General features: G+C 44.2%; 1 protein-coding gene across 2 annotated transcripts in view; it reads right to left on the bottom strand.

Annotated features, from left to right (window-relative positions):
* ANAPC1 (anaphase promoting complex subunit 1) overlaps positions 1 to 26589 on the bottom strand; it is a 614893-nt gene that overhangs the window by 264870 nt on the left and 323434 nt on the right. For both annotated transcript variants that reach the window (XM_069234703.1, XM_069234704.1), the window contains exons 32-33: positions 18559 to 18637; positions 10292 to 10366 (exon numbers count right to left, since the gene is read on the bottom strand). In XM_069234703.1, coding sequence (XP_069090804.1) covers positions 10292 to 10366; positions 18559 to 18637 — 154 coding nt within the window. The remainder of the gene's footprint in view (positions 1 to 10291; positions 10367 to 18558; positions 18638 to 26589) is intronic.

Here is a 26589-nt window from a genome sequence, read left to right as displayed (position 1 = left end):
CTTCCCATTTACTGTTTTTACTACATCCCTTGGAGGCACCAGACTAAAATTTAGGTTTAGCCTACCAAGAGGTAGTTTTAACTCACTCCACTGTTATGCCATGAACTGTTTTTGACCACTGACTTTGTGTTTCACCACTGCGCATATTAGTTGTTCAATGTTCACCAGTAGCACATTACATGTTGTATTCAGTTCATCTGCCTATTGGCTTTAACGTGGCATTAGACATTAGACATTACATTTTGTATTCAGTTTAGCTGCCTATTGGCTTTATCGTGGAGTTCGACATTGCAGATGAGCTATGTTTTTCCACATGGTAGACCAAGCTGTGTTTTTCGTATTTTGAATTCTCACGAGCTCTAGCATGATAAGAGAGCGCATATTTTGGTGATTTTCTTTAGTGCAGAAAACAGTCTGACCTTGAGGGGCGTGTCTTGAAACGGTGGCCAACTTTCGACACATTCCTGTCAAGGTTTACCTAAACAAGCCAGCATTTTTGCTATAAACGGTTTTTCCCTGGGCAGCAGCAAGGGGGAATTTTCCAAGACTTCAGTCAGGGGCAGACGTCAGCTGCCTGACCTCCCGTTTGGGTGGAAAATCTCTTTCTCGCAGTTGAACAGGAGTCATCAACTTGCAGGCATGAGAAAGATGACGAGCAGTGATAGGCCCTAAGGTGATTAATTTTGACTTTTATTCTTTGCTTTAAAGTTATGCTATAATGTAATCACATATATTTGCTGTGTACATTGCAATTGAGAATCACTTTGATATATTTTCCTTTCATTGCTGTGACTACTTTTAAACGTGTGCTTCCAACCTACTAATCTCGTCTCTCAGGAACCTCGTGGTGGAGTCATAATAAATGTCTTTTTTTTTTTTTAAAATAAGACGTGCATTACATAGAAGTTTTGTCAGCTTGGTCATAAGATAAGTGAAAGCAAAACACTCCACTTACAAATATCTAGCTCTCTGTATCCCTCATTCATACCAGTATTCGTACTAGGGTTTCTAGTCATCATCATCAAAAAACACCTCAAGAGCTCCTCTCCATAGCAGAGAGCCGTAGCCTACACAAGGTACCATTGGTCTTAGTGGGTGTGAGGAGGGGGCTATGAGAAAGCATGCCATCCTTGGGTGGGTGAGGGTTCTCGTCCTTAAAAATAATCACTTATATGAATACATAACATGCATCTAGCATTTCTACCAAACATACCTTGTTGTGTTTTGTATAATGCTCCACACATATCCATAACAATCTAGTCAGTGACTGCCAATATTATAAATTACTATTTAATGTATCATCTTACTCTAACCTTGACAGTCAGAATCCAATATAAATAGCATCAAAACAACAAGAAACACAACCAAACACACTGTGAGGATCCCAGGAAAAATCAGATTACAAAAGCACTTTGGGACCACACAAATGACAGGAATGCACTATAAAAGCACATCTAACATTTACATCACAGAAACTGTCCTAAAAGCTGCAGTTATTTCATTGGGGGCTGGTTTTAGAAGTATCCGAAACCTGTTACTTTGGATTAGTAGGTTCAATGTTTTGAATTTTATAGTGCCACATAGTGAGACACAAATAATAATTATAAAATATACTACACTAGTGTTTACCAAACTGTGGGCTGTAAGCTGATTTCTAGCAGGTCGAAATTTAGAGCAATAAGTAAAGATGCCTTTAAATTATTTGCCATTTAATTAAAGACAGAGGTCAAAAGTCGGGTTGCTTTAGTGTCTTAACATTGGGACTGGTGTTTAGTTTCCTTTCCCCAACTGTGAAGTGAAGGGAGTTTTTAACCACTCGGGTGCCTTGGACGAGGTGACCTGCTAGCGCTCCCCCCATGTGCACCCCACCCACCCCCCCCAAGGCGGGGATGGAAGGGGAAGCCCTTCCCCTTCCACACCCGACCCCCCGGACAATCTGATGACCACAGCGCGCCGACGTCATCAAGTATTGCCGTGACGCGCTGGAAGCCATTTGCTTCCAGCGCATCGAGGGAAGAGGACTTCTCTGGGTAAGTCCTTCCCTTTTTGGTTTTTTTTGGCAGGGGTGGGGGGGAGAACCGACACAGGGGAAAAGGGTTTTCCTTTCCCCCTGTGCCTGTTTTCACTAGATTCCTGCTCCACTAGACACCAGGGATTTTTTGGGGTATGTTAATTTTGGGGGCGACCCCTTGGGCAAGGGTCGCCCTCCCTGGGGGTCTATTTTATTTAGTATTTCGCGACACCCCCCCTCCCCCCAGGGGCAGATCGGCCGATTTTTCGGCTGATCTGCCCCCCAGGGGGGCGAAGCACACTAGGTGCCAGGGATTGTGTGTGTGTGTGTGGTGTGTGTTTGGGGGCACCCCTTGGGCAAGGGTCGCCCCCCAAAAGTGGGGAAATTTCGAATTGGCCATCTCTGCCCCCTTTGGGTCCCCTTTTTTTTGTTTTGTGCTGGGGATGCCCCCTTTGGGAAGGGTCGCCCCCTAAAGGGGGCACAGAGCTGCTGCCCATATCTGCCCCCCTTGGGGGCAGATTAGACAATTTTTTTTACGCCCATCTGCCCCCAAGGGGGGCAGAATCCACTTAGGTACCAGGGACAATTTCTAAGTTCTTGGTGGTGGGGTGTTTGTCAACTGGCGAAGCATTTGTATTTGTGATTATAACAATTTATTTCTTCTTTTTCTTCTAGTTCAACGCTTTTGCTTCCTTTGCTGTGGATCATTGCGGTTTTGGCAAGAGTTTTCCTGCGGTTTGCATAGTTGCATGTTTTGGGTAAGTGAAAGCAATTTACTCCAAAGGAGTATTGTTGACTTGCATGAATGACATGTTTGTAGGTGGTGTACTAAATGCAGTATTGTGTGTGAAATTGTCCTTAGATTTAAGCACAATGATATTTGTGTTGTCATATGTCTAATTTGCTTTTTTCTTTTTTCTTTTTAGTGGGATATCATTGATGATTGCTGTGTCTGTGCAGAGTAGTTGCTTGGTGAGTAGCTTTTTCAGGCAAGTGAGTGGTATAGTTTTTTGGTACATAACTCTTTGTGATAAAGCTACACTTTGTTTATTACTTATTTTAGTGCTAGTTGTTGTTGGCAATCCATTTGTTGTTAGTGAGGATCATGGCTAGCCGCAGAGTGACCGCTCAGCAGGTTGTTGGCATGCACTTTGAGTCGTCTTCAGACCATGATTACGAGACTGACTCTGCATCTGAGGCAGAGGAGGAAGTGGGAGATTCTGGCAGTGAGTTTTCTGTCCGAGAGTATTCTTCTGATGAGGAAGCTACTCTCAGTGCAGATGAAGGGCCTGTTGTAGAGGAGGACATTGATGTGCCAAGAGTGCAGCAGCCTGGGGCTGAAGGGTTTCCCATTAGAAGACCTGACACCTGGATTGCCCCAAACATGGAGCAGCCACAGTTACCTGCATTTACTGGTCTCGCAGGGTGTAGAGTCAATATGGAAAACTTTTTTCCTGTCCATTTCTTTCACTTGTTTATGGACGATGTATTTTTGGAAGAGATTGTGGAGCAGACTAATTTGTATGCAGAGCAATATTTGAGGGTCAACGCTGCCAGACTTAAGCCTCAGTCTAGAGCTACTCAGTGGGTTCCCACATATCTGGAAGAGATGAAAAAGTTTTTAGGTTTGACTTTTTTGATGGGGTTGATCAAGAAGCCGTCACTGGCTTCTTATTGGTCTACTAGTCCCTTGATGGCAACGGCTATATTTCCTGCAACTATGACACGTAATCGGTATTTGCTTCTTCTTCGTATGCTGCATTTTGTAGACAACGCTTTAGCCTTGCCACGAGATGACCCTGATTGTGACCGTCTTTTTAAGATTAGGCCTGTCCTTGATCATTTTGTAGATCGATTTTCAGAGGTCTTTGTTCCAGGCAAAGAGATAAGTGTGGACGAGCCTTTGGTCCTTTTCAATGGGCGTTTAGTTTTTAAGCAGTACATTCCTAGTAAGAGGGCACGGTATGGGATTAAATTGTATATGCTGTCAGGAAGCAGTACAGGATATGTGTATAATTTTCGGGTCTACATTGGTATGGATTCCAGTATTGACCCTCCTGGTTGTCCGGCCACTTTTGGAGTTAGCGAAAAAATTGTGTGGGAACTTGGTAGACGGCTGTTTAACAAAGGTCACCATTTGTACGTAGATCATTTCTACACTGGAGTGCAGTTGTTCAAGGAGTTGTTTAGAGTGGACACTGTTGCTTGTGGCACAATCCGTTCTAACCGGAAAGGCTATCCAAGGGAGCTTGTCGGTAAAAAACTTGAGCGGGGACAGTGCAGTGCCTTGCGGAATAATGAGCTGCTAGCTCTGAAATTTTCATACAGGAGGGATATGTACATGCTGTCTACCATCCATGATGAGAGTACTTCCCCTGTGACTGTTTGGGGTCAGGTTGCGGAATTGCGCAAACCTGCGTGCATTTTGGACTACAATAGGCACATGGGTGGTGTTGATAGAGTAGATCAGAGGTTGGAACCTTACACTGCTCTTCATAAGTCTTACGTGTGGTATAAAAAGTTGGCCCTACATTTATTTCATTTGGCAACTTTTAATGCTTTTATTGTATTCAAGGATTGTTCACCTGAGTCAAGGATGACATTTGTTAAATTTCAGGAGTCAGTGATAGAAAGCTTAATTGTGGTGGAACAGGCAAGAGTTCCTAGAGTAGAAGTGGTGGAGGATGTGGCTAGATTGAAAGATCGGCACTTTCCAGATCACATTCCTCCCACTCCCAAAAAAGACTTGCCCACAAAGAAATGTAGAGTATGTGCCCGGAGATTAATCAGGAGGGAGAGCCGGATGTACTGCCCCGAATACCCTTCAAAGCCTGGGCTGTGTGTGCCCAGCTGTTTTAGAAGTTACCACACAAGGAAAAACGTCTGGGAAATACCGTGAGTGTAAACTGTCTGTTTTATATTTTCATATGTTGAGTTTCACGGTTGGCATCACTGTCGTGTATTTAGTTAGAGCTTTTGTGTTTGTAGTTTTGTACTTATTTTATAATTAGTTAGTGGTTTCTTTGTTGTTTATAAACAAAAAGTGATGGTGGTGTGCGTGGGGTGGCGCTTGGCTGGCGGTGTGCTTGGGATGGCGCTTGGCTGGCGGTATGGGTGGGGTGGCGCTTGGCTGGCGGTGTGGGTGGGGTGGCGCTTGGCTGGCGGTGTGCTTGGGGTGGCGCTTGGCTGGCGGTGTGGGTGGGGTGGCGCTTGGCTGGCGGTGTGGGTGGGGTGGCGCTTGGCTGGCGGTGTCAGCCAAACGCCAGTCTACACACTCATCAGCTTGTGTGATTGCTGTATCAGGCATGTGGGCGTATGAAAGTGATGGGCCCTTGACTGGCGCTGTCTGTCGATGCGAGTCTTGTAATGTACTGGGCCCGTGGCTGGCGGCGTGAATGGTCTTGTGCATGTCATGTATGAAAGGTGTGTGAATGGACTGTAAAGCGGTTGGTGCCTTGCCGTGGCTTTACAGCTCACGAGCTGTGAGTCACTGGTTCAGTTTTTTGGCATTTCAGTTATTACCAGTGCATTTCACTTTTGTGAAATCTCTTGTTAATAAAATTTGATCTACTGAACCATCACTCACCCTCGTGCCAAATCCAACCAGTATGTGTGGTACAAATGACAAAACCTGCTCCACTGTAATCAGGCGTCGCAGCACACTTGAGACACGCTAGGTGGGACCCCGATGATGAAGCATGCCACCAACTTGGTTGGTGGGTGAGGGGTCTTTTTCACATAACCTAAGTGTGTTTCTTTTCACAATTTTAGTGTTTGGCACATCACAGACGTATGTGGACACATCAAAATGATATATTACAAAACTACCTGTGTTTTGGGGGGGGGACGGGGGGGGACGGGCCACCTATGTTTTTGGTCCTGGGTGCGGCCTTCATCTATGGAAACCTACGAAACCCAGATTTTTTTTTAAACTAGACACCCCAAGGAGTCCAGGGAGATGAGCTTTGCGTGGATCCCCCAACATTTTCTTACCCAGACGCCTCTGCAAACCGCAAAATTTGCTTAAAAAAGCATATTTTCTTGACTTTTGTTTGTACGATCACCGCTCCAGCACAAAATTCCTACTCCCCAGCGTTCCCCTCAGTCTCCCAAGTAAAATTACACCTCACTTGTGTGGGTCCCCAAAGCAGAGTCAGACTAAAGATGTATAAAATAAGAATATCTTTCCTCTATCTGGAAAGAAACGATAGTCGTACCCCTTAAGAAAAAAACAGATGGGGATGGTCAGGACATGAGTAACTTGCGGCCAATAGCGCGTCTTCCGTTTTTGGCAATGATTTTAGAAAAAAAATTGAATTTCGAATTGATTGAGTTTCTAGCAAAAGCAGAGGCTCTTGATATCTCCCAACACGGTTTCAGAAAAGGGCATAGTACTGAAACAGCCCTGATCTCTTCCTCTGATGCTATTCGGAGGATAGTTGATGAAGGCCAGGGGGCCGTTTTGGTTCTTTTAGATCTGTCTGCAGCCTTCGACAATATCTCTCCATATTATTGATGTCCCGTTTGCATCAAGTGGGATTGAGGGACCAGGCGTTTAAACTCTTGGAGTCCTTTCTTACAAACAGATGGACCACAGTTAGCTGTGGTGATTTTAAATCTATGCCTTATCTTCTGCCTTGTGGGATTCCTCAGGGATCTTTCCTCAGCCCCACATTGTTTAATGTGTATGTAGCGCCATTGGCTAGTTTAATTCGTACTTTTGGTTTTACTCCATCTTCTTATGCTGATGACTCCCAGCTTATTATTCCTATTAATCAGCCATGGGAAGAGGCTGCAGATCGGTTCAGTAACTGTATGTTGGCAGTGAGTAAATGGATGAAGACCAATTGGCTAAAAATGAATGCCACCAAAACTGAAGTCTTATGTTTTGGACTTGGAAAAAATGTATGGAACTCACGGTGGTGATCTCGAATTACAATTACAATATGTCCTTATCAACTCGCTGTGCTATCCCCTCTATCTCTACAAGTTTTTGGCCTTATTCTGTTGTAGGCACCTGGCCCACCCACACAAGTGAGGTATCATTTTTATCAGGAGACTTGAGGGAACGCTGGGTGGAAGGAAATTTGTGGCTCCTCTCTGATTCCAGAACTTTCTGTCGCCAAAATGTGAGGAAAATGTGTTTTTTTAGCCAATTTTTGAGGTTTGCAAAGGATTCTGGATAACAGAACCTGGTCAGAGCCCCACAAGTCACCCCATCTTGGATTCCCCTATGTCTCTAGTTTTCAAAAATGCACAGGTTTGGTAGGTTTCCCTAGGTGCCGGCTGAGCTAGAGGCCAAAATCTACAGGTAGGCACTTTGCAAAAAACACCTCTGTTTTCTTTCAAAAAATGTGGTTTGTCCACGTTGTGTTTTGGGGCATTTCCTGTTGCGGGCGCTAGGCCTACCCACACAAGTGAGGTATCATTTTTATCGGGAGACTTGGGGGAACGCTGTGTGGAAGGAAATTTGTGGCTCCTCTCTGATTCCAGAACTTTCTGTCACCAAAATGTGAGGAAAATGTGTTTCTTTAGCCAGATTTTGAGGTTTGCAAAGGATTCTGGGTAACAGAACCTGGTCAGAGCCCCACAAGTCACCCCATCTTGGATTCCCCTATGTCTCTAGTTTTCAAAAATGCACAGGTTTGGTAGGTTTCCCTAGGTGCCGGCTGAGCTAGAGGCCAAAATCTACAGGTAGGCACTTTGCAAAAAACACCTCTGTTTTCTTTCAAAAAATGTGGTTTGTCCACGTTGTGTTTTGGGGCATTTCCTGTTGCGGGCGCCAGGCCTACCCACACAAGTGAGGTATCATTTTTATCGGGAGACTTGGGGGAACGCTGGGTGGAAGGAAATTTGTGGCTCCTCTCAGATTCCAGAACTTTCTGTCGCCAAAATGTGAGGAAAATGTGTTTTTTTAGCCAAATTTTGAGGTTTGCAAAGGATTCTGGATAACAGAACCTGGTCAGAGCCCCTCAAGTCACCCCCATCTTGGATTCCCCTATGTCTCTAGTTTTCAAAAATGCACAGGTTTGGTAGGTTTCCCTAGGTGCCGGCTGAGCTAGAGGCCAAAATCTACAGGTAGGCACTTTGCAAAAAACACCTCTGTTTTCTTTAAAAAAATGTGGTTTGTCCACGTTGGGTTTTGGGGCATTTCCTGTTGCGGGCGCTAGGCCTACCCACACAAGTGAGGTATCATTTTTATCGGGAGGCTTGGGGGAACATAGATTAGCAAAACAAGTGTTATTGCCCCTTGTCTTTCTCTACATTTTTTCCTTCCAAATATAAGAGAGTGTGTAAAAAAGACATCTATTTGAGAAATGCCCTGTAATTCACATGCTAGTATGGTCACCCCGGAATTCAGAGATGTGCAAATAACCACTGCTCCTCAACACCTTATCTTGTGCCCACTTTAGAAATACAAAGGGTATCTTGATAGCTATTTTTCACTCTTTATATTTCAGCAAATGAATTGCTGTATACCCGGTATAGAATGAAAACGCACTGCAGGGTGCAGCTCATTTATTGGCTCTGGGTACCTAGGGTTCTTGGTGAACCTACAAGCCCTATATATCCCCGCAACCAGAGGAGTCCAGCAGACGTAACGGTATATTGCTTTCGAAAATCTGACATTGCAGGAAAAAGTTACAGAGTAAAACGTAGAGAAAAATTGCTGTTTTTTTCACCTCAATTTCAATATTTTTCTTTTTCAGTTGTTATTTTCTGTAGGAAACCCTTGTAGGATCTACACAAATTAACCCTTGCTGAATTCAGAATTTTGTCTATGTTTCTGGGATCCAGCATTGGTTTCACGCCCATTTCTGTCACTGACTGGAAGGAGGCTGAAAGCACAAAAAATTGTAAAAATGGGGTATGTCCCAGTAAAATGCCAAATTTGTGTTGAAAAAGCGGGTTTTCTGATTCAAGTCTGCCTGTTCCTGAAAGCTGGGAAGCTGGTGATTTTAGCACCGCAAACCCTTTGTTGATGCCATTTTCAGGGAAAAAACCACAACCTTCTTCTGCAGCCACTTTTTCTCATTTTTTTATTTAAAAAACCGAACTTTTCACTGTATTTTGGCTAATTTCTTGGCCTCCTTCAGGGGAACCCACAAAGTTTGGGTACCTCTAGAATCCCTAGGATGTTGGAAAAAAAGGACGCAAATTTGGCTTGGCTAGCTTATGTGGACAAAAAGTTATGAGGGCCTAAGCGCGAACTGCCCCAAATAGCCAAAAAAAGGCCTGGCACAGGAGGGGGAAAAGGCCTGCCAGCGAAGGGGTTAAAGGGAATGATGTGACAACATAGCATGCTGTTCTATGCAATATACAACACAATGTAAATACCTGTAAATGAACTATATGCTTCCAGCAATCAAGTAAGCAAAAATGAAGACCTTTTTTGTAATTCATAAGTGTGCTTTTAATAGGATCGAAACAAATCAAGACACTTACTTGGTGACGCACGAATGATAGATTTTCACATACCACATGATGCTGAAGTTACATTAAAAAAATTGCCCACCTCACTTTTATTAAAGGTAGGTAGGTTGCGAAAATTTGTTGTTCCAAAAATTGGGTTGTGGTTCTAAACATTTTGGAAACCAATGTAGTACACTATTTTGAAAGTTGGTTCTTGCTGGGAAAAGGTGCTTGAAAACGCTCTTTGTAATTAGGATGCAGAGAACAAACTAGACCTGCATTTTATCACAATAACTGTCTGGTGATATGCATATTTTTTACTGAAATGTGCACGGTCTATGATTTACAAAAACATTTACTTTGGAGGGTAGACAGGAAAATGCTGAACAAGAAGTTCCTATGCATCACATGAGTTTACTGAAAAGGATCTGCAACACATGTATAGTTTTTTTTCTTAAGAAGCTTATGGATGCTGTATAGCACTGGGATTCTCTTCGATCAATGTGTGATAAAATGTCATAGCGGCTATGAAACACCACAGAAAGTACCATGCAATAAGTGTTTCATTGCATTGTGTGCTGCATAATTTAACTTTTCTTGAACACAATTCAGCCCACCTTGCAGCACAATCCAGCCTTCAGTGGAAACATCACTACAATGGCCCTCGGTATACCACTACAGATTTTAAGTTTGTTTTGTTGCAAGTGTCTATAACTGCATTATAATCAGTGAAGAAATAAGAGTTTGGTACTAAATGCCTAAATAGTGGATATCACCTCATGAAACATAAACCACAAATATAACAGTTAATAGTGAAAATCTGTTTTGCTGTTCATTAAATAAGAAGCAATACTTATCTGAACTTACGCGAGGAACATTACTATTCACCCACTGGGTATTTGGCAAAATATCATCCCACAAAATGAGGCATCGGGCAAGCGTCTGTAAAAAGTTGTACAGAGGAAAGATCATTAGAAATGATAATCAGCAAAAATGCCATGGCTATAAACAATGACCAGTAAGCATCTGACCGACCTGTTCTTTTAAAGAAAACCACTAAAAGACCATACAGTTCTTCAGTAATAGCAAGTATTACAGCTAAATCATTAAGAAACTGTTCAATTGTTTATTGTATGCAGCAGTGCAACTCACCCTTGCTGACCAAAATAAAATAGTAGTGGTCTTGGTTCTTTTCCCAGACAACCCCCGGTAATTTATCCTTCTTGAACTTTCAGATACTAAAAAAGGACTCGCCTGAAACAGTTCTTTACCGGCATGAAATCTTCTTTAGATTATCAGATGGTACTCCATTATCAGAGGAAGGATACCAGATTAGATCAACATACATAATATGAATTGATCAGTGAGGGAAGTGGTTACTGCTGTGGAGCATGTGAACTGCAAGGCACAAAGGTGAGCCATACAGGGCTCAACCTTCGTGTATCTTAAATCTTAGATTATGCAAAAATAATAACTGTTGTTTAATGAGCTACAGATTGGAAGCATCAATTAGTAATGAGCACAATAAAAATGTAATATTGTAAATTGCTGAAATTTCATTAATTACAACTTCCCTGTAAATTTCAAGTAATGACTGATCCCTAAAGACGTCAAAAGGTCCGCAAAGTCTATTAATGACTAGTAATTTTAACATGAAAAAACAATAACACATTAACAATACCACATGGCACTAAATAGGATTGACATTACTGAGACGTTGAAAACAATGAGATTATTGCAATAGGTAGTTGACGTTATCTGCTTCTTACTAAGAGCTACAATGTAATCTGAACTCAAACCAAAGAGGAGAATACTGCATAATGATTCTTCACATGAGGTCATGTAAGAGGGTGTCAAGACTCCCCTGTGTGTCAACCTTCGGAATTCACAACAAAGCAACATATTTTATTAGAACTGTGACATTACTTTCAATTGAAGTCGTTAAAAATCTCAGCTAACTGAGTGATGTGCGAGAAGTATATATAGACAGCTTTGCATCTGTTTTGATCGATACGGACGTATAATAATGGATTTTTGGTAACACCATTTTATCCCAAAGATGATTGTCCTTGATACTGATTGCATTAAATGTGGCTCTGTGTTATAGGTGCAGGGTGGAAAGCCCATAGGTCAGTAGTCATTCACCAACCAGCTCTTTCTGAATGACTTGTTATACTTTTCTGTGCGCAAGTCCTTTATTAAGATCATGGTCTTTGGCCTATTCATTGATCCTTTGTCTTGAGCTGCTGGTTAAGCAAAGACCCAGCAACAGTCCTGGCTTAGGCAGAGAGTTGCCTGCCTTTGATCTAAAAAATACAGTGGAATGCCACCTATTCCCATAGGAATTCAGAGAAATTGTGCACCTTTGACAATTGGTTGCCAAGTAAAACACCTACAGGAAGATGCACCTTCGTATGACGAGTTGCCTTCAAAATTCTGGGGATAAATTAGTTGTCAGTTGGCCTAGAACAAAGTGCAACTGTTTCTGAACATAAGCTGGGCTTCTTTAGCTCATTCACAGTTCCCCGTTTTACATGGAAGAGCAAGGACACAGATGTGCAGAGAGAGGACAACACAGATATCCAGCTTAAACTCACTGGAACTTGAAGTTCGACTGGCCTTTTTAGATTAAACTGAACAAACTGAAGATTAAGGTCAATGCTTTTAGTCTCCCAACCCACAAACATCATCAATTACTTGTGTCAGGGAAGAAAAATATAAAATTTCTTCTGAGGATGTGACAAAAAATCTTTCCTCACAGAACTTTAGTAATCTTCCAGGCTACAAGCAATCTGTACAGTAGCAAATTGATCAAGATACATAACATGATTTTACAATGCGTTATCAACAGTCTATCGTCCACTGATAACGCAATCACCTCATATCTTGTAACTTGTTCATGCAGATATTTAATTAACATTCATCGATTATGTGGTCTGTGTAGAGGTCTGGAAGAATACCATAAGTGACACATATTGCTAACAGTATTAGGAAGCTCCAAGTCGCTCTGTGGACTATTGAGGTAATTTCCATACAACAGGAAAACCTAACCCTTTTTAGATTTGAATAGGATTCTGAACATACTCTCTCAAGGCCATGTCTGCACTTAGGCATTCTTGTGATATTTAGTTACTTACTACATGGAAAATCATCTTTTAGTGGCAATCACTTCATTTGGAAGAATCCGTGAACTGCAGGATCTCTCACAAGAGAAGCTATATTACATTTTACAAAACAAAGTTGTGTTGGAAATTGTTCCTTCCCATTTGTCCAACATTATGTCGAGTTATAATTTGAACCAGAACTCTGTTCTATTCTGATGTATTTGCAAAACGCATAGCTATCTCATCAGGCGTCCCAGCGCTGAAAGCAAGAACACCAGCCGAACCATCACATGAACAAAAGACTTTAGAAAACTTTAGAACAGGTGGGTTTTGAGGTGCTTTCTGAACCTAATTTCCGACTATTGAGATATTATATTTGCGGGAAGACTGTTCTAGATTTTGGGTACTAGGTATGAAAATAAGCAGCCACATTGTCTTGCTCTCCTGATTTTAGGTACTGTGAGAAGCCCCTGTCTCTCTGACTGAAGAGATCTCTTAGGGAGATGGGGTAAAATCAGTTTACGGATAATAGGTAGGTCTCTTCCATGTATTATCTGGTGGCCAATACGTAGGGCCCTGGAATGAATCCTTTTCTGAACTGACAGCCAATGTAAGGCTGCTAAGGCTGCTAAGGCTGGACTGGCCGATTGATGGTTGGGAGTTTTGTATAGTATCCTGGCGGCAGCATTCTGGATTACTTGGTCTTTTAATGACATATTTCGGACTACCTATATAAAGGGAATTACCAAAGTCGAACCTTGAACGGATTAAGCCCTGCACCCCCACTCTCCTAGTAGGAGAAGAAAACTAGGGCAGTACTCTTCTGAGAATTTTTAAGAATGTTGAAGCAGAAACCCACAAATTTACGGGTCTGTGTTTCCATGTTGTGCTTATTGTCAATCCAAAAACCGAGCCTCTTTACTGCCTGAATAGGCTTGGGACGAACCCCTCAATACTCTGGCCAGGTAAGATCCATCTATCTTGCTTGGTTGGTTGTTTCCAACCACCAGAACGTCTGTCTTTTCCTCAGTTAGTTTTAAACAACTTGCCGACATCCACTCAGTGACTGCCTTTAGACACTGATTCAATTGTGTGGATGTCTGATTTGTGTCGGGTGTGAGGGCCATGATCATTTTCATATCATCCGCATAGGACACCAGCTCTAAGCAGTGCGAGTGGACAATTTCGTCCAAGGGGAGCACATATATATTAAAAAGAGTGGGGCTAAAGGAAGAGCCCCGTGAAACCCCACATTTAAGTGAAAAGACAACTGAGGAGAAAACTTACTCACACACTCCGAAGCTTCTGTTTTCCAGAAAGGCTTCAAGTCATTTCACGGTGAGCTCCCTAATTCCAACTGCCTTCATCTTCTGGATGAGGGTGGCATAACAGACGGTATCAAAAGCCGCACTCCGGTCTAACAATCATGGTAACTGACCCACCCCAATCTAGGATGGTCCGCAGTTCTTTAGTGGCAGCTAGTAAAGCACTCTGTGCTGGTACCATGCCTAAAACCAGTTTGCCTGGGGTGAAGGATGTTGTAGGCTTCCAGAAAATTAGATAGATGATAATTAACACGCTTTTCCAAACTTTTGCTTACTACTGGTAGAAGAAAAATTGGTCTATAATCTTTTATCAGTAGTGGATTAGCCTTTTTTTTTTTTTTTTTTTTTTTAAAGTGGCTTTACTATAAAGGCATACGGACATTGCTTCTTTTTAAAAAGACATTCAATGGTGCTGGGTCACGAGGAGAGCCCAACTTGATGGATTTTAAAATTGACTCCATAGTTTCTAAATCAAGTGCAGGGAATGTCGATAGAACGGGACCGTTCCCCGATTTTGTAGTGAGTACTATATTTAATCTCGCTGGTGAAAGACGGAGGTTAGGAATTCTGAGGACCTAGTTTTGAAAGGAATTAGCCAACATATTGCAATGCTATTCTGATGAGGGACAATGTGCAATGCTATGAGGAGCTTTCATTAGAGATTTCACAATCCTAAACAGCTCTTTTGGGGAATAAGGTGCATTCTCATTTGTATTCTTAAAATATGTTGCTCTAGCTTGTCTTACAGCACTTTTATACTCTTATGGCTGATCGATATTTAGTCTTACTGGAGTTGTCATATGTTCTTCTCCCTTCCCTTTCCTTCTTTATTGTTTCTCTCTTTAGTCTGGTCAGTTCAGGGGTGTAACATGGGGTCCTATTCCTTGTTTGATTAGCTTTACAAGCTTTATAAGGAATATGCAAATTCACAAGAATTATTTATCCAATTCTTCAATGTGTTATACCTTTCGGCTGTATCACCTTTTAGGGTGGCTGTGGACTCTGTAGGTATGGGCACCCATTCCCTGCTCTCTAGCTTGGACCAGGATCGCCGGCGTTTGGGCGGGTATTTTGCTGCTCTCTTTGGAATGAAAAGCCCAATGGGGATTATATAAGATCTGACCATAATATAGGAATAGAGTCCGCTGCGGTCAAGTTACAACTATTAGTAAACTCGAGGTCTAAAAGACTGCCATGGGTGTGAGTAGGGTCTCCTAGAAGTTGCCTTAACTGCAATGCCTCCATGTCATGGACTAACCTATTTCAGGCGTCACAGCCAGCAACATCAAAATGGAGGTTAAGATCTCCTAATAAGGTGAGGTTAGTTTTGTGGAGGCTGCATTCTGCCACTATATCAGGTAATACCTGAATAAAATGCAATGCTGCTCTTGGAGGTCTATACAACAAAAGGCCAGACAAGGTAAAAATAGGCACAAATACTAGCGAGAATTGCAGACTCTCACAGCCAGAAATATTAATGGGTACAAAATATAGCTACCCTTCCCCCTCTTTTGTGTTCGCTATTGCAGTTTGCTATGGAATATCCAGAATGAAGAGCCATAGGTATATCCAGGATTGATTCCTCTTTCAGTCATGTTTCAGTTAAGAACATGACAGCTGGTCTTTTATAATAAATAGCTCTATGCTATGTCTTGAAAGAAACCTACAATTTAGTAGATACATTTGGACGTTGTATTTGTGTTGTGTCCTTTCAAGTTGTTTGGGGCATGTGCTGACTGATAACTGAAATCCTAACTCCAGTTTACAAACCCACAGGAAGTGGATTGTTGACCCTCCTACAAGTACCTCCCATTCCTTTGTTATAGCAGCGTAAAGTTTTAGATGAATAAACTATCCTTGCTTGTGACACGGGCATCATCTCCTGCCCCCGGCTGGGCACAGATGGGCTTGCCTGTGGCATGCCAGTTGCCAGCGTCCACCCTGCTGTGATGCTTAAATACTACGCCGGGCTTGGAGGGAAGCTTCTAGATAACAATTAAACTGCCTCCCGAAATGACGGCCATAAGTGGAAATAAGGAAGTGGCTCTGAACAAAGCCACAATACTCCCGTCTAACACGGCCACCCTACTTACGCCCCACCCTCATTAAAACCTTTTGAAAAGCAAATTAAAAGACAACATAATATTATTAAAATTAAAATTCAGGTTACCTAAAGTTTTACTGCACACTTTTTCTGAACCTTTCTGAGGAAGGAGGACCTCTTTACAAACTTGATGTCCAGGAGGCTCTCTCAACCTCATCTTTTTTTGGGGAAAACTTGAATGGTGCCCATCTGATTCCGTTTTCAAATGTATTGGGTGCTAAAGTGGGCCCTGCTCGTGAAAAACAAGCAACAGCTCATGTAGCTGTTTGGATTGTTGCTCGCCGTGTTTGTACATTTTATTTGATATTTGACACTGAATCCTCCAGTAAAGGTAGGACAGTCTAACAATTCTCTAATTGCTGTGAGACAATTCAACATTCTTTGGAAGAAAAAAACAATATCTCTGGTTTCGAAGCAAGAATGGTCATGGGTATCCATGAAATCTTTTCCTGTTTGGGTGCTACTGCAGAAGTCATTTTAATACAAATTCCCTGTCTGTTGAGCCCAAGATTTCCTCATCCTCTGTTTCAGCATATAGCTCAAGCGCAAAGTCTGAAAGTCAGAGTTTACTGATTTTGAATGTGGGGCTTGGAGAAGGTGGACTACAAAGTTCCATAGGCTACCAGTCTACTGGCATTGACTAAGTCAATGATCTGAAGATAAGCATTTCTGTCTTTCCTGGCAGAGTTTCAGATAGCTTGTAGCAATCCAGTCAAAGATGATGGAGAGGCAGGACCTAAGTGCAATGCAGACTGCATTTAAGTGGGGTCCAAATTTCAATAGTGTCTGAGTGTTATCTACATAGTTGCAGTAGGTAGCGCCAAAATATTCAATTACATAGATTAGTGGTCTGAGGTAGATGTTAACCAGGATTAGAACAATTGGAGAGTAGAGGTGATGGCAAGAAAGTTGCAGTTGTAATGAGCTGTGTGATGTCTGAGAGAAACAGGTAGATCCAGTCCAAATCCTTGCCCTTAATGCCACAAGCATGCATGAAGAGAACTGAGTGATCGACAATATTAAATGAAGAAAGGAGGTCCCGAAGTGTAGGGACTTCATCTCTGTACTTTTCCACTTGGAATTGGAGATGATCATATGTTGTGAAGATGGACAATTCTTTACCATAGCATGAGGGGAAGCTGACATGTGCATCAGGCAGGATTACTGCTCTTTTTAAGTTGGATGAACACAGACCTTTCACTAGCTTACCATGGAGACTGGTCTACAGTCACCCAGATTATTTTAACTGCTGAGGAGACTGTGGGAAGTTACAGAGGATTCTTGACTATGGCTGGCAGGTAGAGGTCAACCGGTGATCCTGATTTGTGGCCGGAGGTGGCATCTGCTAGTATCTCAGTTTCAGATAGTTCAGAAGAAAAGCAGACAACATAGGTTAAGAGGATGGAGTTTGTGCTGGGCTAAGAACTGAGTTTGCTTGTCAGTGTTTCAGCAACGCATGGTTCTAAGGTTAATAGATTTTTGTAAAAAAAAATAATCAAACAACACGATTCAGAACCATATAGAAGCAATGGGTTTAGTTGTAGTTGCCAGAGGGTTGTGGAATTCAGATATAATCTTCAGTGAGAGCGACAAGATATCATTTCTTCTTTGCATTCCTGATTTACATTCTGAATAGTACGAGTTGTTGGGTTAAATACAATTTCTATGCTAGGCTTCGGTTTGTGTTCTAGGATGTGATCCTCTGATTTGAGAGCAGGCAGTATTTTTTGTGAACCATTTAGATCCTGGGGTGCAAGCAATTCAGCTGGCAATTAGGCAGCGTCAAAGAGTTTGGGGCATCTAAGATGCAACTGTTGAAGAGTGAGACTGAGCATTCCATTCAGGCAAGAACTTGTGATGTTGCTGGAACAGTTTAGATTATTTTTTTTTTTAATGGGGCAGATCAAAGAGATCTATCAGTGGTATTATTGGAATGTGGCACTTTATGGAATGTTTTAAACTCAACAAAGCAAACATTACTTGGCAGGCCAAAAGACAGAAGTAAGGTTGGTGGTCAACAGATATTTCCTACTAGCAGAGGTGGCACACGGTAAGCCGAGCAGTGAACATACATGAAAGACAGGTTAATAATGTTCATGAGACTGCAGTGTGGGATAGATCCTCAGTAGCAATGGTTTGGGAAACCAACCAGATGCTGAAATTGCCAAAGATGCACTGTAAGACTAGCAATTAAATCAAGTCACATTAGTCAGAGAAAACAGGACTAAATGGGGGTGCGTCAGTAGTAAAAAAAAATACTACAAACAGCAAAGAAGTAATTCAACAATAGAAAAAGAGCAAGTGAATAGTCTAATACACAGCTTTTGAAATACCATAACAACTTACCACAAAGAGAGCACACACACACACACACACACACACACACACACACACACACTGGGAACCTCTTCAATGTGGTCTCTCCTCTTGTAGAGACAGTACCACAATTGAACAAGGAGGAGCATTATTTCAGAATGATTGCCCCTTCTGACTTATGTTATCTTGTAGTATCTTTTCTGTTCAAAGCCTCATAAATGCACTGCATGATCTTATTGCCTAGCACTTTGAAATGTTTCTATGGTGTAGGTGTTAAAGACATACCCTCAATAAAAGAAACTCTGGCTTAACAAAGTCAAGCAAGTACATCGTGTCAGGAGCGCGTAGCCAGTCAGCAATAGACCTGTTTAAATAGAACATTAAAATAATTAGACAACATGCAGTTTGCAGATATACACATTCACAATGGTCAAGCACTTTTTTTTAAAACCAAGATTTCATGCACCTGTTTCAAGTTTACACCAACACCTTGTAAATTGTAAATAATGTTTTTGTGAAAACGAAATACCAATGACATGCATGCATTCCTTATTCTCTATGCCATTCTTTGGCCGCTAAAGATCAGATACAGTTTAATATGGTTGGACAACATTTTGAAGAAAGTTGTTATAAACGATGAGCCTCAAAACAAAAAGCTTACAAAGTAACGGAATAGGTATCCAAAATAGGTCCAGGACTGCTGGATGCATGGTAAAATTTTAATATTGCCCCAAGATAAAATTGCACATAACCATTTAATAGAAATCATGTATATTAATGGTTAGTCTTGAAAGTTCGATTTCACATGGTTTTAGATCTAAACTGAGTTAGATAAACTTGAAGATTTTGCTGTCTTATACAGGGAATATTCCATCCTTTTTATCCAAGAGCTGAAGACTGCATCTTATGTTAGGCACACATCACACATTAAGTCAGTTGAAAGGGCCCCAAGTTTGTGATTCATGACATGCACTATGACTATGTGCCAGCACGGTAGAGAATGTAGGAAGGGGAACATTTTAAAGGATGTTCCTTTACTTGTTTCTTAAAATATAACTTTTCAGTAGGGTACTAGATAAAAATGCAGTGTAATATGATGTAAAAACATTGCATCACAATCAAACTCTTAACAGGTCTTGGATGATTACTACCACAGACATATTAATAACCAAATAAAACATCAACTCTTCAGCCTTTAACAGAAGTTTCCTTCCTTTGAGAAGTATGGTGCAAAAATAGATCTGTTCAGTGCTGTTGGAAAATGCAAAGTGATTTTCAGTGTATTACTATTAAAAAAAGCAAACATAATTTTGGGGAGGTGGATGAGAGATGTGAACATGCACACTGGAATTTCCTCTCCCATCTCCATTATGTGCTTTTTCCTTGCCCCCACAGGTTGGTTCTACAGAGTCATGAGTTTTCACCCCTGCTCTACAGTCTTCAACTTCTAGGCGAGCTCTCGCTCACCGATTTCACTTTTGAATAGCAGTATGGGAGACAGCCATCCTGATGGAGAAGACTCACACAGGCACAATGTGATAAGTTTTCCACTTTAAGTCCCACTGAGGCATAAAAGAAGGAGTGGGGGGGAACATGTTGGTCAGACTTTTGAAAAAGTCCCCTCACAACAGGGTATTGAAAAGGGCCGGCTGGTCCAGAAGGCAGTGGAAGGTTGACAAGGCTACAAGACATTCCTTCACGGTACTCACAGAGCATCCTTCTTGGATCAAAGAAAGTGAGCATTCAATGGACTTGTCTGGTGGTCTGCAGATCAAGTGACAAACATGTCATGTCGCAGAGTAGACTGTGATGGGCTGACAAAATGACATCACCACATTTCTGGCAGCTGAGAAATAGTCAAATGTATCCGCTCAATCTCCATACATGAGGGTGTAGGTTCTGAAGATTTGGACGAAGGACTTGCCATTTCGGATTGAAAAAAAGTCCACAGATGAAGATGGAGCAGGGGGCAAAGGAAGAGGTGCAGAAGGTCTGCGCACCACACCCTCCTTTGCTAAACGAGGTCCACTAAGGTGACTTGGGCCAAGTCTTGGATGATCTTTCTCAGTATTTGAGGAGTCAAGTACCAGATAGGAAATATGTAGTGAAGATGAAAACATCACTTCATACAAAATGTGTCCCCCAAAGCTCCTTGCTTCAGATACTGAAGAAAGAACTTCAGACAATGAGAATTTGAATTAGTGGCAAAGAGATTCTTGTGAGGCTTACCTCATCGATCGAAGATGCTCTTCACAATCTCCAGGTGGAGACTCCACTTGTGACTGCAAAGTGCCTGTAAGGAATGTTTTCTGTATGGTGGCCCCCAGGTTTTTCGACTGATGCGGATTGTTTTTCAACTATGATGTGAAAGTTACTTACCTTTGGTAACAAAATAACTGGTAGACACATATTCTAGTTGCAGATTCCTTACCTTAGAATTTTCCCCCAGGCATCAGATTGGATCCGTAGATTTTTCTTCGAGCAATACCCTTGCGCGTCGGTAGGTGGTGTTGGTCGACTCCACAGGCGTCGTGTTTGCCGTGATGACGTCATGAGAAGTACATAGATGCCGCCCTTGCACAGTCACGTCAGTTTCTATTAACGACTTTCCACACGAGAGCGCAGACCCGCTAAGAACAATGAGATTGGTGCGCCAGAGCTAAGGACCTGAAAGGGTGAAATCCCTGTCCCTAGAAATCAGTTCACAAGTAGGGAGGATGGGCGGGTGGTAAGGAATCTGCAACTAGAATATGTCCCTACCAGATATTTCGTTACCGAAGGTTAGTAACTTATACATCTGACAGAGACTTCTAGTTGCAGATTCCTTACGTTAGATTAGATACCCAAGCAATGCCATCCTCTGTGGTGGGCTGCAAAGCAAGATCATACTAGAAAGTCCTGCAGGACCGAACAACCAAAGTAGCCATCTCGACGGACCTGACTATCCAGGCAGTAATGCTTAGCAAACGTGTGCAGGGATGCCCACGTAGCTGCCTGACAGATATCCAGGACAGGAACTCCGCGTGCTAACGCAGTGGAAGCAGCAGTTGCTCTGGTAGAACGAGCACGCAAATCTTCAGGAGGTTGCTTTTTAGCCAGAGCGTAGCACAGTTTGATGCAAAGAAGCACCTGTCGCGAGGTGGTACGCTTTTGTACCACCTTCCCTTTCTTCGCACCCACATAGCCAACAAAGAGTTGATCATCCACCCGGAAATCTTTGGTACGATTGAGGTAGAACGGCAACGCTCTTTTTGGGTCCAGGCGGAGTCTCTCCTCCTCATGGGAAGGATGTGGGGGTGCGTAGAAGGTAGGCAAAGTGATGGACTGGCCTACATGAAATGGTGTAACCACCTTAGGAAGGAAGAAAGAGCTAGTACGTAACACCACTTTGTCAGGGTGTACAGACAAGTATGGAGGCTTTGAAGAAAGGGCCTGGAGCTCACTCAACCTGCGAGCGGAGGTGATAGCGACCAGAAAGACAGTTTTGAATGTGAGGAGCCGCAAGGGACAATTATGCATTAGCTCAAAGGGAGTACACATTAAATAGGTAAGTACAAGATTGAGGTCCCACTGAGGCATGATAAATGGAGTGGGAGGAAATAAATGGGTGAGCCCTTTTAAGAACCTACTCACAATAGATTTAAAGAGTGAGGGCTGATCAGGTAGCCTAAGAAAAGCAGAAATGGCAGATAAATACCCTTTAAGGGTGCCCAAAGCAGAGCCCTGCTGGGCTAAAGAAAGAATGAACAGAAGAACCTCTGACAAATGGGAAGAAAGGGGGTCAACAGATTTGTTGGTGCACCATGCCACAAATTTATTCCAACGACAGGCGTATACAGTTTTAGTCGATGGACTCCTTGCTGCCAAGATAACATTACAGACTTCGGGTAGAAGGTCAAATGCCGTCAACTGTTGCCGCTCAATCTCCACGCATGAAGGCGGAGGTTGGACAGGTTCGGGTGGAGAACTGTCCCCTGCTGCTGCGACAGAAGATACGCCCGAAGAGGCAGTCTGAGTGGAAGATCGATGGACATGCTCAATAGCTCTGGATACCACACTCTTCGAGCCCAGTCCGGAGCCACCAAGATAACTTGGGCCCGGTCGTACTTGATTTTCTTGAGAACTCTGGGCAGAAGAGGGATAGGTGTGAAGGCATAAAGGAGGTCGGAGCGCCACTCAACACGAAAAGCGTCTCCGAGCGAGTGCCGCCTTGGAAACTCCAACGCGCAAAACAGCTGACATTGCGCATTCTCTGCAAAGCCGAACAGATCTAACCAAGGCTCTCCCCCATTTGTGAAAGAGACCTTGCGCCACCTCCGGATGGAGAAGCCATTCGTGATCGACTGTGCGTCGGCGGCTGAGTTCGTCTGCTCTGGCGTTGAGAGAGCCCGCCAGATGTTGAACGATGAGGGTAATGCCCTGATGTTCAAGCCATGTCCAGAGGCGTAGTGCCTCCTGACAAAGGGTCCAGGACCCCACCCGCCTTGTTTGTTGGAGTACCACATGGCGGTAGTGTTGTCCGTGAACACCTGCACCACTTTCCCTTGGAGAGAGGGAAGGAATGCTTTTGAACACAATCCTGATCCTGAGCTTCAGCATATTTATGTGGAGTCCTGACTCCACCGGAGACATCTGATCTCCGCCTCCCCCATGTGGCCGCCCCAACCTAGGAGTGACGCATCTGTCACTATAGAGAGATCTGGTTGGGGAAGGGAGAGGGATCTGCCATTGACCCAATTTGGATTTGAAAGCCACCACTGCAGGTCTTTTGCAGTCCCCACTGAGATCTGGACCATGTCGGAGAGATTCCCCTGATGCTGCGCCCACTGGAACTTCAGATCCTACTGCAGAGCCCGCATATGCCATCTGGCATGTGTTACCAACAGGATGCAGGAGGCCATGAGGCCTAGCAGCCTCAGAGTCAGTCTCACCGAAACCCAAGACCGAGGCTGAAAGATCGGAATCATAGCCTGAAGGTCTTGGACTCGCTTGTCAGGAGGATAAGCCCGAAATTGCAGGAAAGTGTCCAGAACAGCTCCAATGAAAGGGAGCTTCTGAGAGGGAGTCAGGCGTGACTTCAGCATGTTTATAGTGAACCCCAGCTGGTGCAGGAGGTTCGCCGAAGTCTGAAGGTGGGAGACGACTGTCTGGGGCGAAGGCGCCTTCAACAGCCGGGACCCTTTCTATAACTCTCTTGGCCAAGAAAGCTGCGACTTCCTGGCGCAAAAGCACCAAATGATCCTCCGGAATATGATGGAAGGAAGGTGGCATGTGTGGCGGTGCAGATTTGAAAGGGAGGCAGTAGCCCTTCCGAATGATCTGCAAAACCCACCCGTCCGTGGTGATATGTTCCTAGAGGGGCAGGAGATGGCGGTTCCTGCCACCAACTGGGTGGGAGTGAGGGGACGGACTCGGAGGGTTTGGAGGCTGCAGCAGGGGCAGAGGTGGACTGGACAGACCTCTGGTTCCTTGTCCCACTGCCATGCGGGATTCCGCGTCCCCGACCCGCATAGGCTGTCTAGGGTGCGTGGCACGGTGGGTGGGTAGATGACGCGACAGGGCGCCCCTTCCGTGTCCACAAAAGGGACGAATAGCGGACTATGGTGGGCGTGTGGCGGTGGAAAGACCAAGGGACGGAGCTGTAGCCTGGGAATCCTTGAATCTCTTCAAGGCCGAGTCCGCTTTGTCTCCAAAGAGGCGTGTGCCATCAAAGGGCATGTCCATGAGTGACTGTTGGACATCCCCTGAAAAGCCAGAAGTACGTAACCAGGCATGGCGGCGTAAGGCCACTGTCGTCGCAACCGATCTGTCCAGAGTCGGTCGTATCCAGCCCACAACGGATAGCGAACTTCGCCTCGTCTCTCCCATCTTTCACGGCTTGGGAGACGATAGCACAGGCCTCCTCCGGTATCTGCGGCAGGACTTGCGCAACCGTATCCCACAGGGAGTGGGTATAACGGCCCAAAAGACATGCAGTGTTCAGACCGCAGTGCGAGGCTGGAGGAAGAAAACAACTTCTTGCCAAATTGTTCCAGCCTTTTGGATTCCCTATTCAAGGATGCAGAAGGGAACGCGTCAGAAGAAGAGGAAGCCTGGATTACAAGACTCTCAGGCGTAGGATGCTGGGACAGGAACTTTGGGTCGTTCGGCGAGGGCCGATGGCGGCGAGTGATAGTCCTGTTCACAGGAGCCCTTGTGTTGGGTTTGGACCATGTACCCAAAAAGACATCAGTGAGGGCCTCATTGAATGGGAGAAGTGGTTCCGAGGTAGAAGCCCCAGGCTGAAGCACCTCTGTCAGGAGATTATACCTGACCTCCACAGTAGGTAGCTCAAGGCCAAGGACCTCAGCCGCCCTACTCACCACCATACTGTAAGTAGCTCTCTCCGCCGAGCCATGGTAGGAGGAGACACCATGCCAGCGTCAGGAGAAGTATCCAGACCACTGGCTTCGCCCAAGTCCTGTGCCCAGTCCATAGCAGGGTCATCCTGGTATTCATAAATGTCCAGGGACCCCTCCAATTCCTCCCCGTATTCGTACCCATAGGAAAAAGGGTCCAAATCCGACCTCGGGTGAATAGGCCCCACCGAAGCCGATGGTGGTGTCGGCCGACGCCGCTCCGACTCCGAGTCGTCGGGGATAAGAATTGGGTCGTCGTCGATAGTGGGCACTACCTGTAGGAGGCTGGCCTGGCTTGTAGTGGGTACCAAGGGGTACTTACACTCTGTACCAGGTCCAGTTATTCCTTATTAGTGTAGAAGAGGTGTTTCTAGCAGCTTAGGCTGATAGAAGGTAGCTATAGCAGAGCAGCTTAGGCTGAACTAGGAGACATGCAAAGCTCCTACTATACCACTGGTGTCATATGCACAATATCATAAGAAAACACAATACATAGATATACGAAAAATAAAGGTACTTTATTTGTATGACAATATGCCAAAAGTATCTCAGTGAGTACCCTCAGTATGAGGATGCCAAATATACACAAGATATATGTACACAATACCAAAAATATGCAGTCATAGAAAAAGGAAGTAATGCAAGCAATGTAAAGTTACAGTAGATTGCAATAGGAGCACATAGGTATAGGGGCAACACAAACCATACACTCCAAAAGTGGAATGCGAACCACGAATGGACCCCAAACCTATGTGAGCTTGTAGAGGATCGCTGGGACTGTAAGAAAACAGTGAGGGTTAGAAAAATAGCTCACGCCAAGACCCTGAAAAGTAGGTGTAAAGTGCACCTATATTCCCCAGAGAGCACAGAAGTCGTGATAGGGGAATTCTGCAAGGAAGACCAACACCAGCAATGCAACAACAGTGGATTTCCGGACCAGAGTACCTGTGAAACAAGGGGACCAAGTCCAAGAGTCGCGACAATGTCGAGAGAGGGCAGATGCCCAGGAAATGCCAGCTGAGGGTGCAAAGAAGCTGCCACCGGATGGTAGAAGCTGTGGATTCTGCAAGAACGAAGAGGACTAGGAACTTCCCCTTTGGAGGATGGATATCCCACGTCGTGAAGAAGCTTGCAGAGGTGTTCCCTCGCAGAAAGACCGCAAACAAGCCTTGCTAGCTGCAAAGGTTTGCGGTTAGGGTTTTTGGTTGCTGCTGTGGCCCAGGAGGGACCAGAATGTCGCCACTTGGATGAGGAGACCGAGGGGGCGCCCAGCAAGTAAGGGAGCCCTCACAGAAGCAGGCAGCACCCGCAGAAGTACCGGAACAGGCACTTAGAAGTCCATGCGAAGTCACAAAACGGAGTCCCACGACGCCGGAGGACAAATCAGAAGGTTGTGCACTGCAAGTTAGAGTATCGGGGACCCAGGCTTGGCTGTGCACGAAGGAAATCCTGGAAGAGTGCACAGGAGCCGGAGCAGCTGCAAATCACGCGGTACCCAGCAATGCAGTCTAGCGTGGGGAGGCAAGGACTTACCTCCACCAAACTTGGACTGAAGAGTCACTGGACTGTGGGAGTCACTTGGACAGAGTTGCTGAGTTACAGGGACCACGCTCGTCGTGCTGAGAGGGGACCCAGAGGACCGGTGATGCAGTCTTTTGTTGCCTGCGGTTGCAGGGGAGGATTCCGTCTTCCCACGGGAGATTTCTTCAGAGCTCCTGGTGCAGAGAGGAGGCAGGCTACCCCCAGAGCATGCACCACCAGGAAACAGGCGAGAAAGCGGCAGGAGAAGCGATACAAGGTTGCAGTAGTCGTCTTTGGCTACTTTGTTGCGGTTTTGCAGGCGTCCTGAGCAGTCAGCGGTCGATCCTTTGGCAGAAGGTGAAGAGAGAGATGCAGAGGAACTCTGATGAGCACTTGC

Source organism: Pleurodeles waltl, chromosome 5 (genome assembly GCF_031143425.1).
Source record: "Pleurodeles waltl isolate 20211129_DDA chromosome 5, aPleWal1.hap1.20221129, whole genome shotgun sequence".
NCBI classification, from domain to species: domain Eukaryota; kingdom Metazoa; phylum Chordata; class Amphibia; order Caudata; family Salamandridae; genus Pleurodeles; species Pleurodeles waltl.
This window is presented reverse-complemented; position numbering and strand designations above follow the sequence as displayed.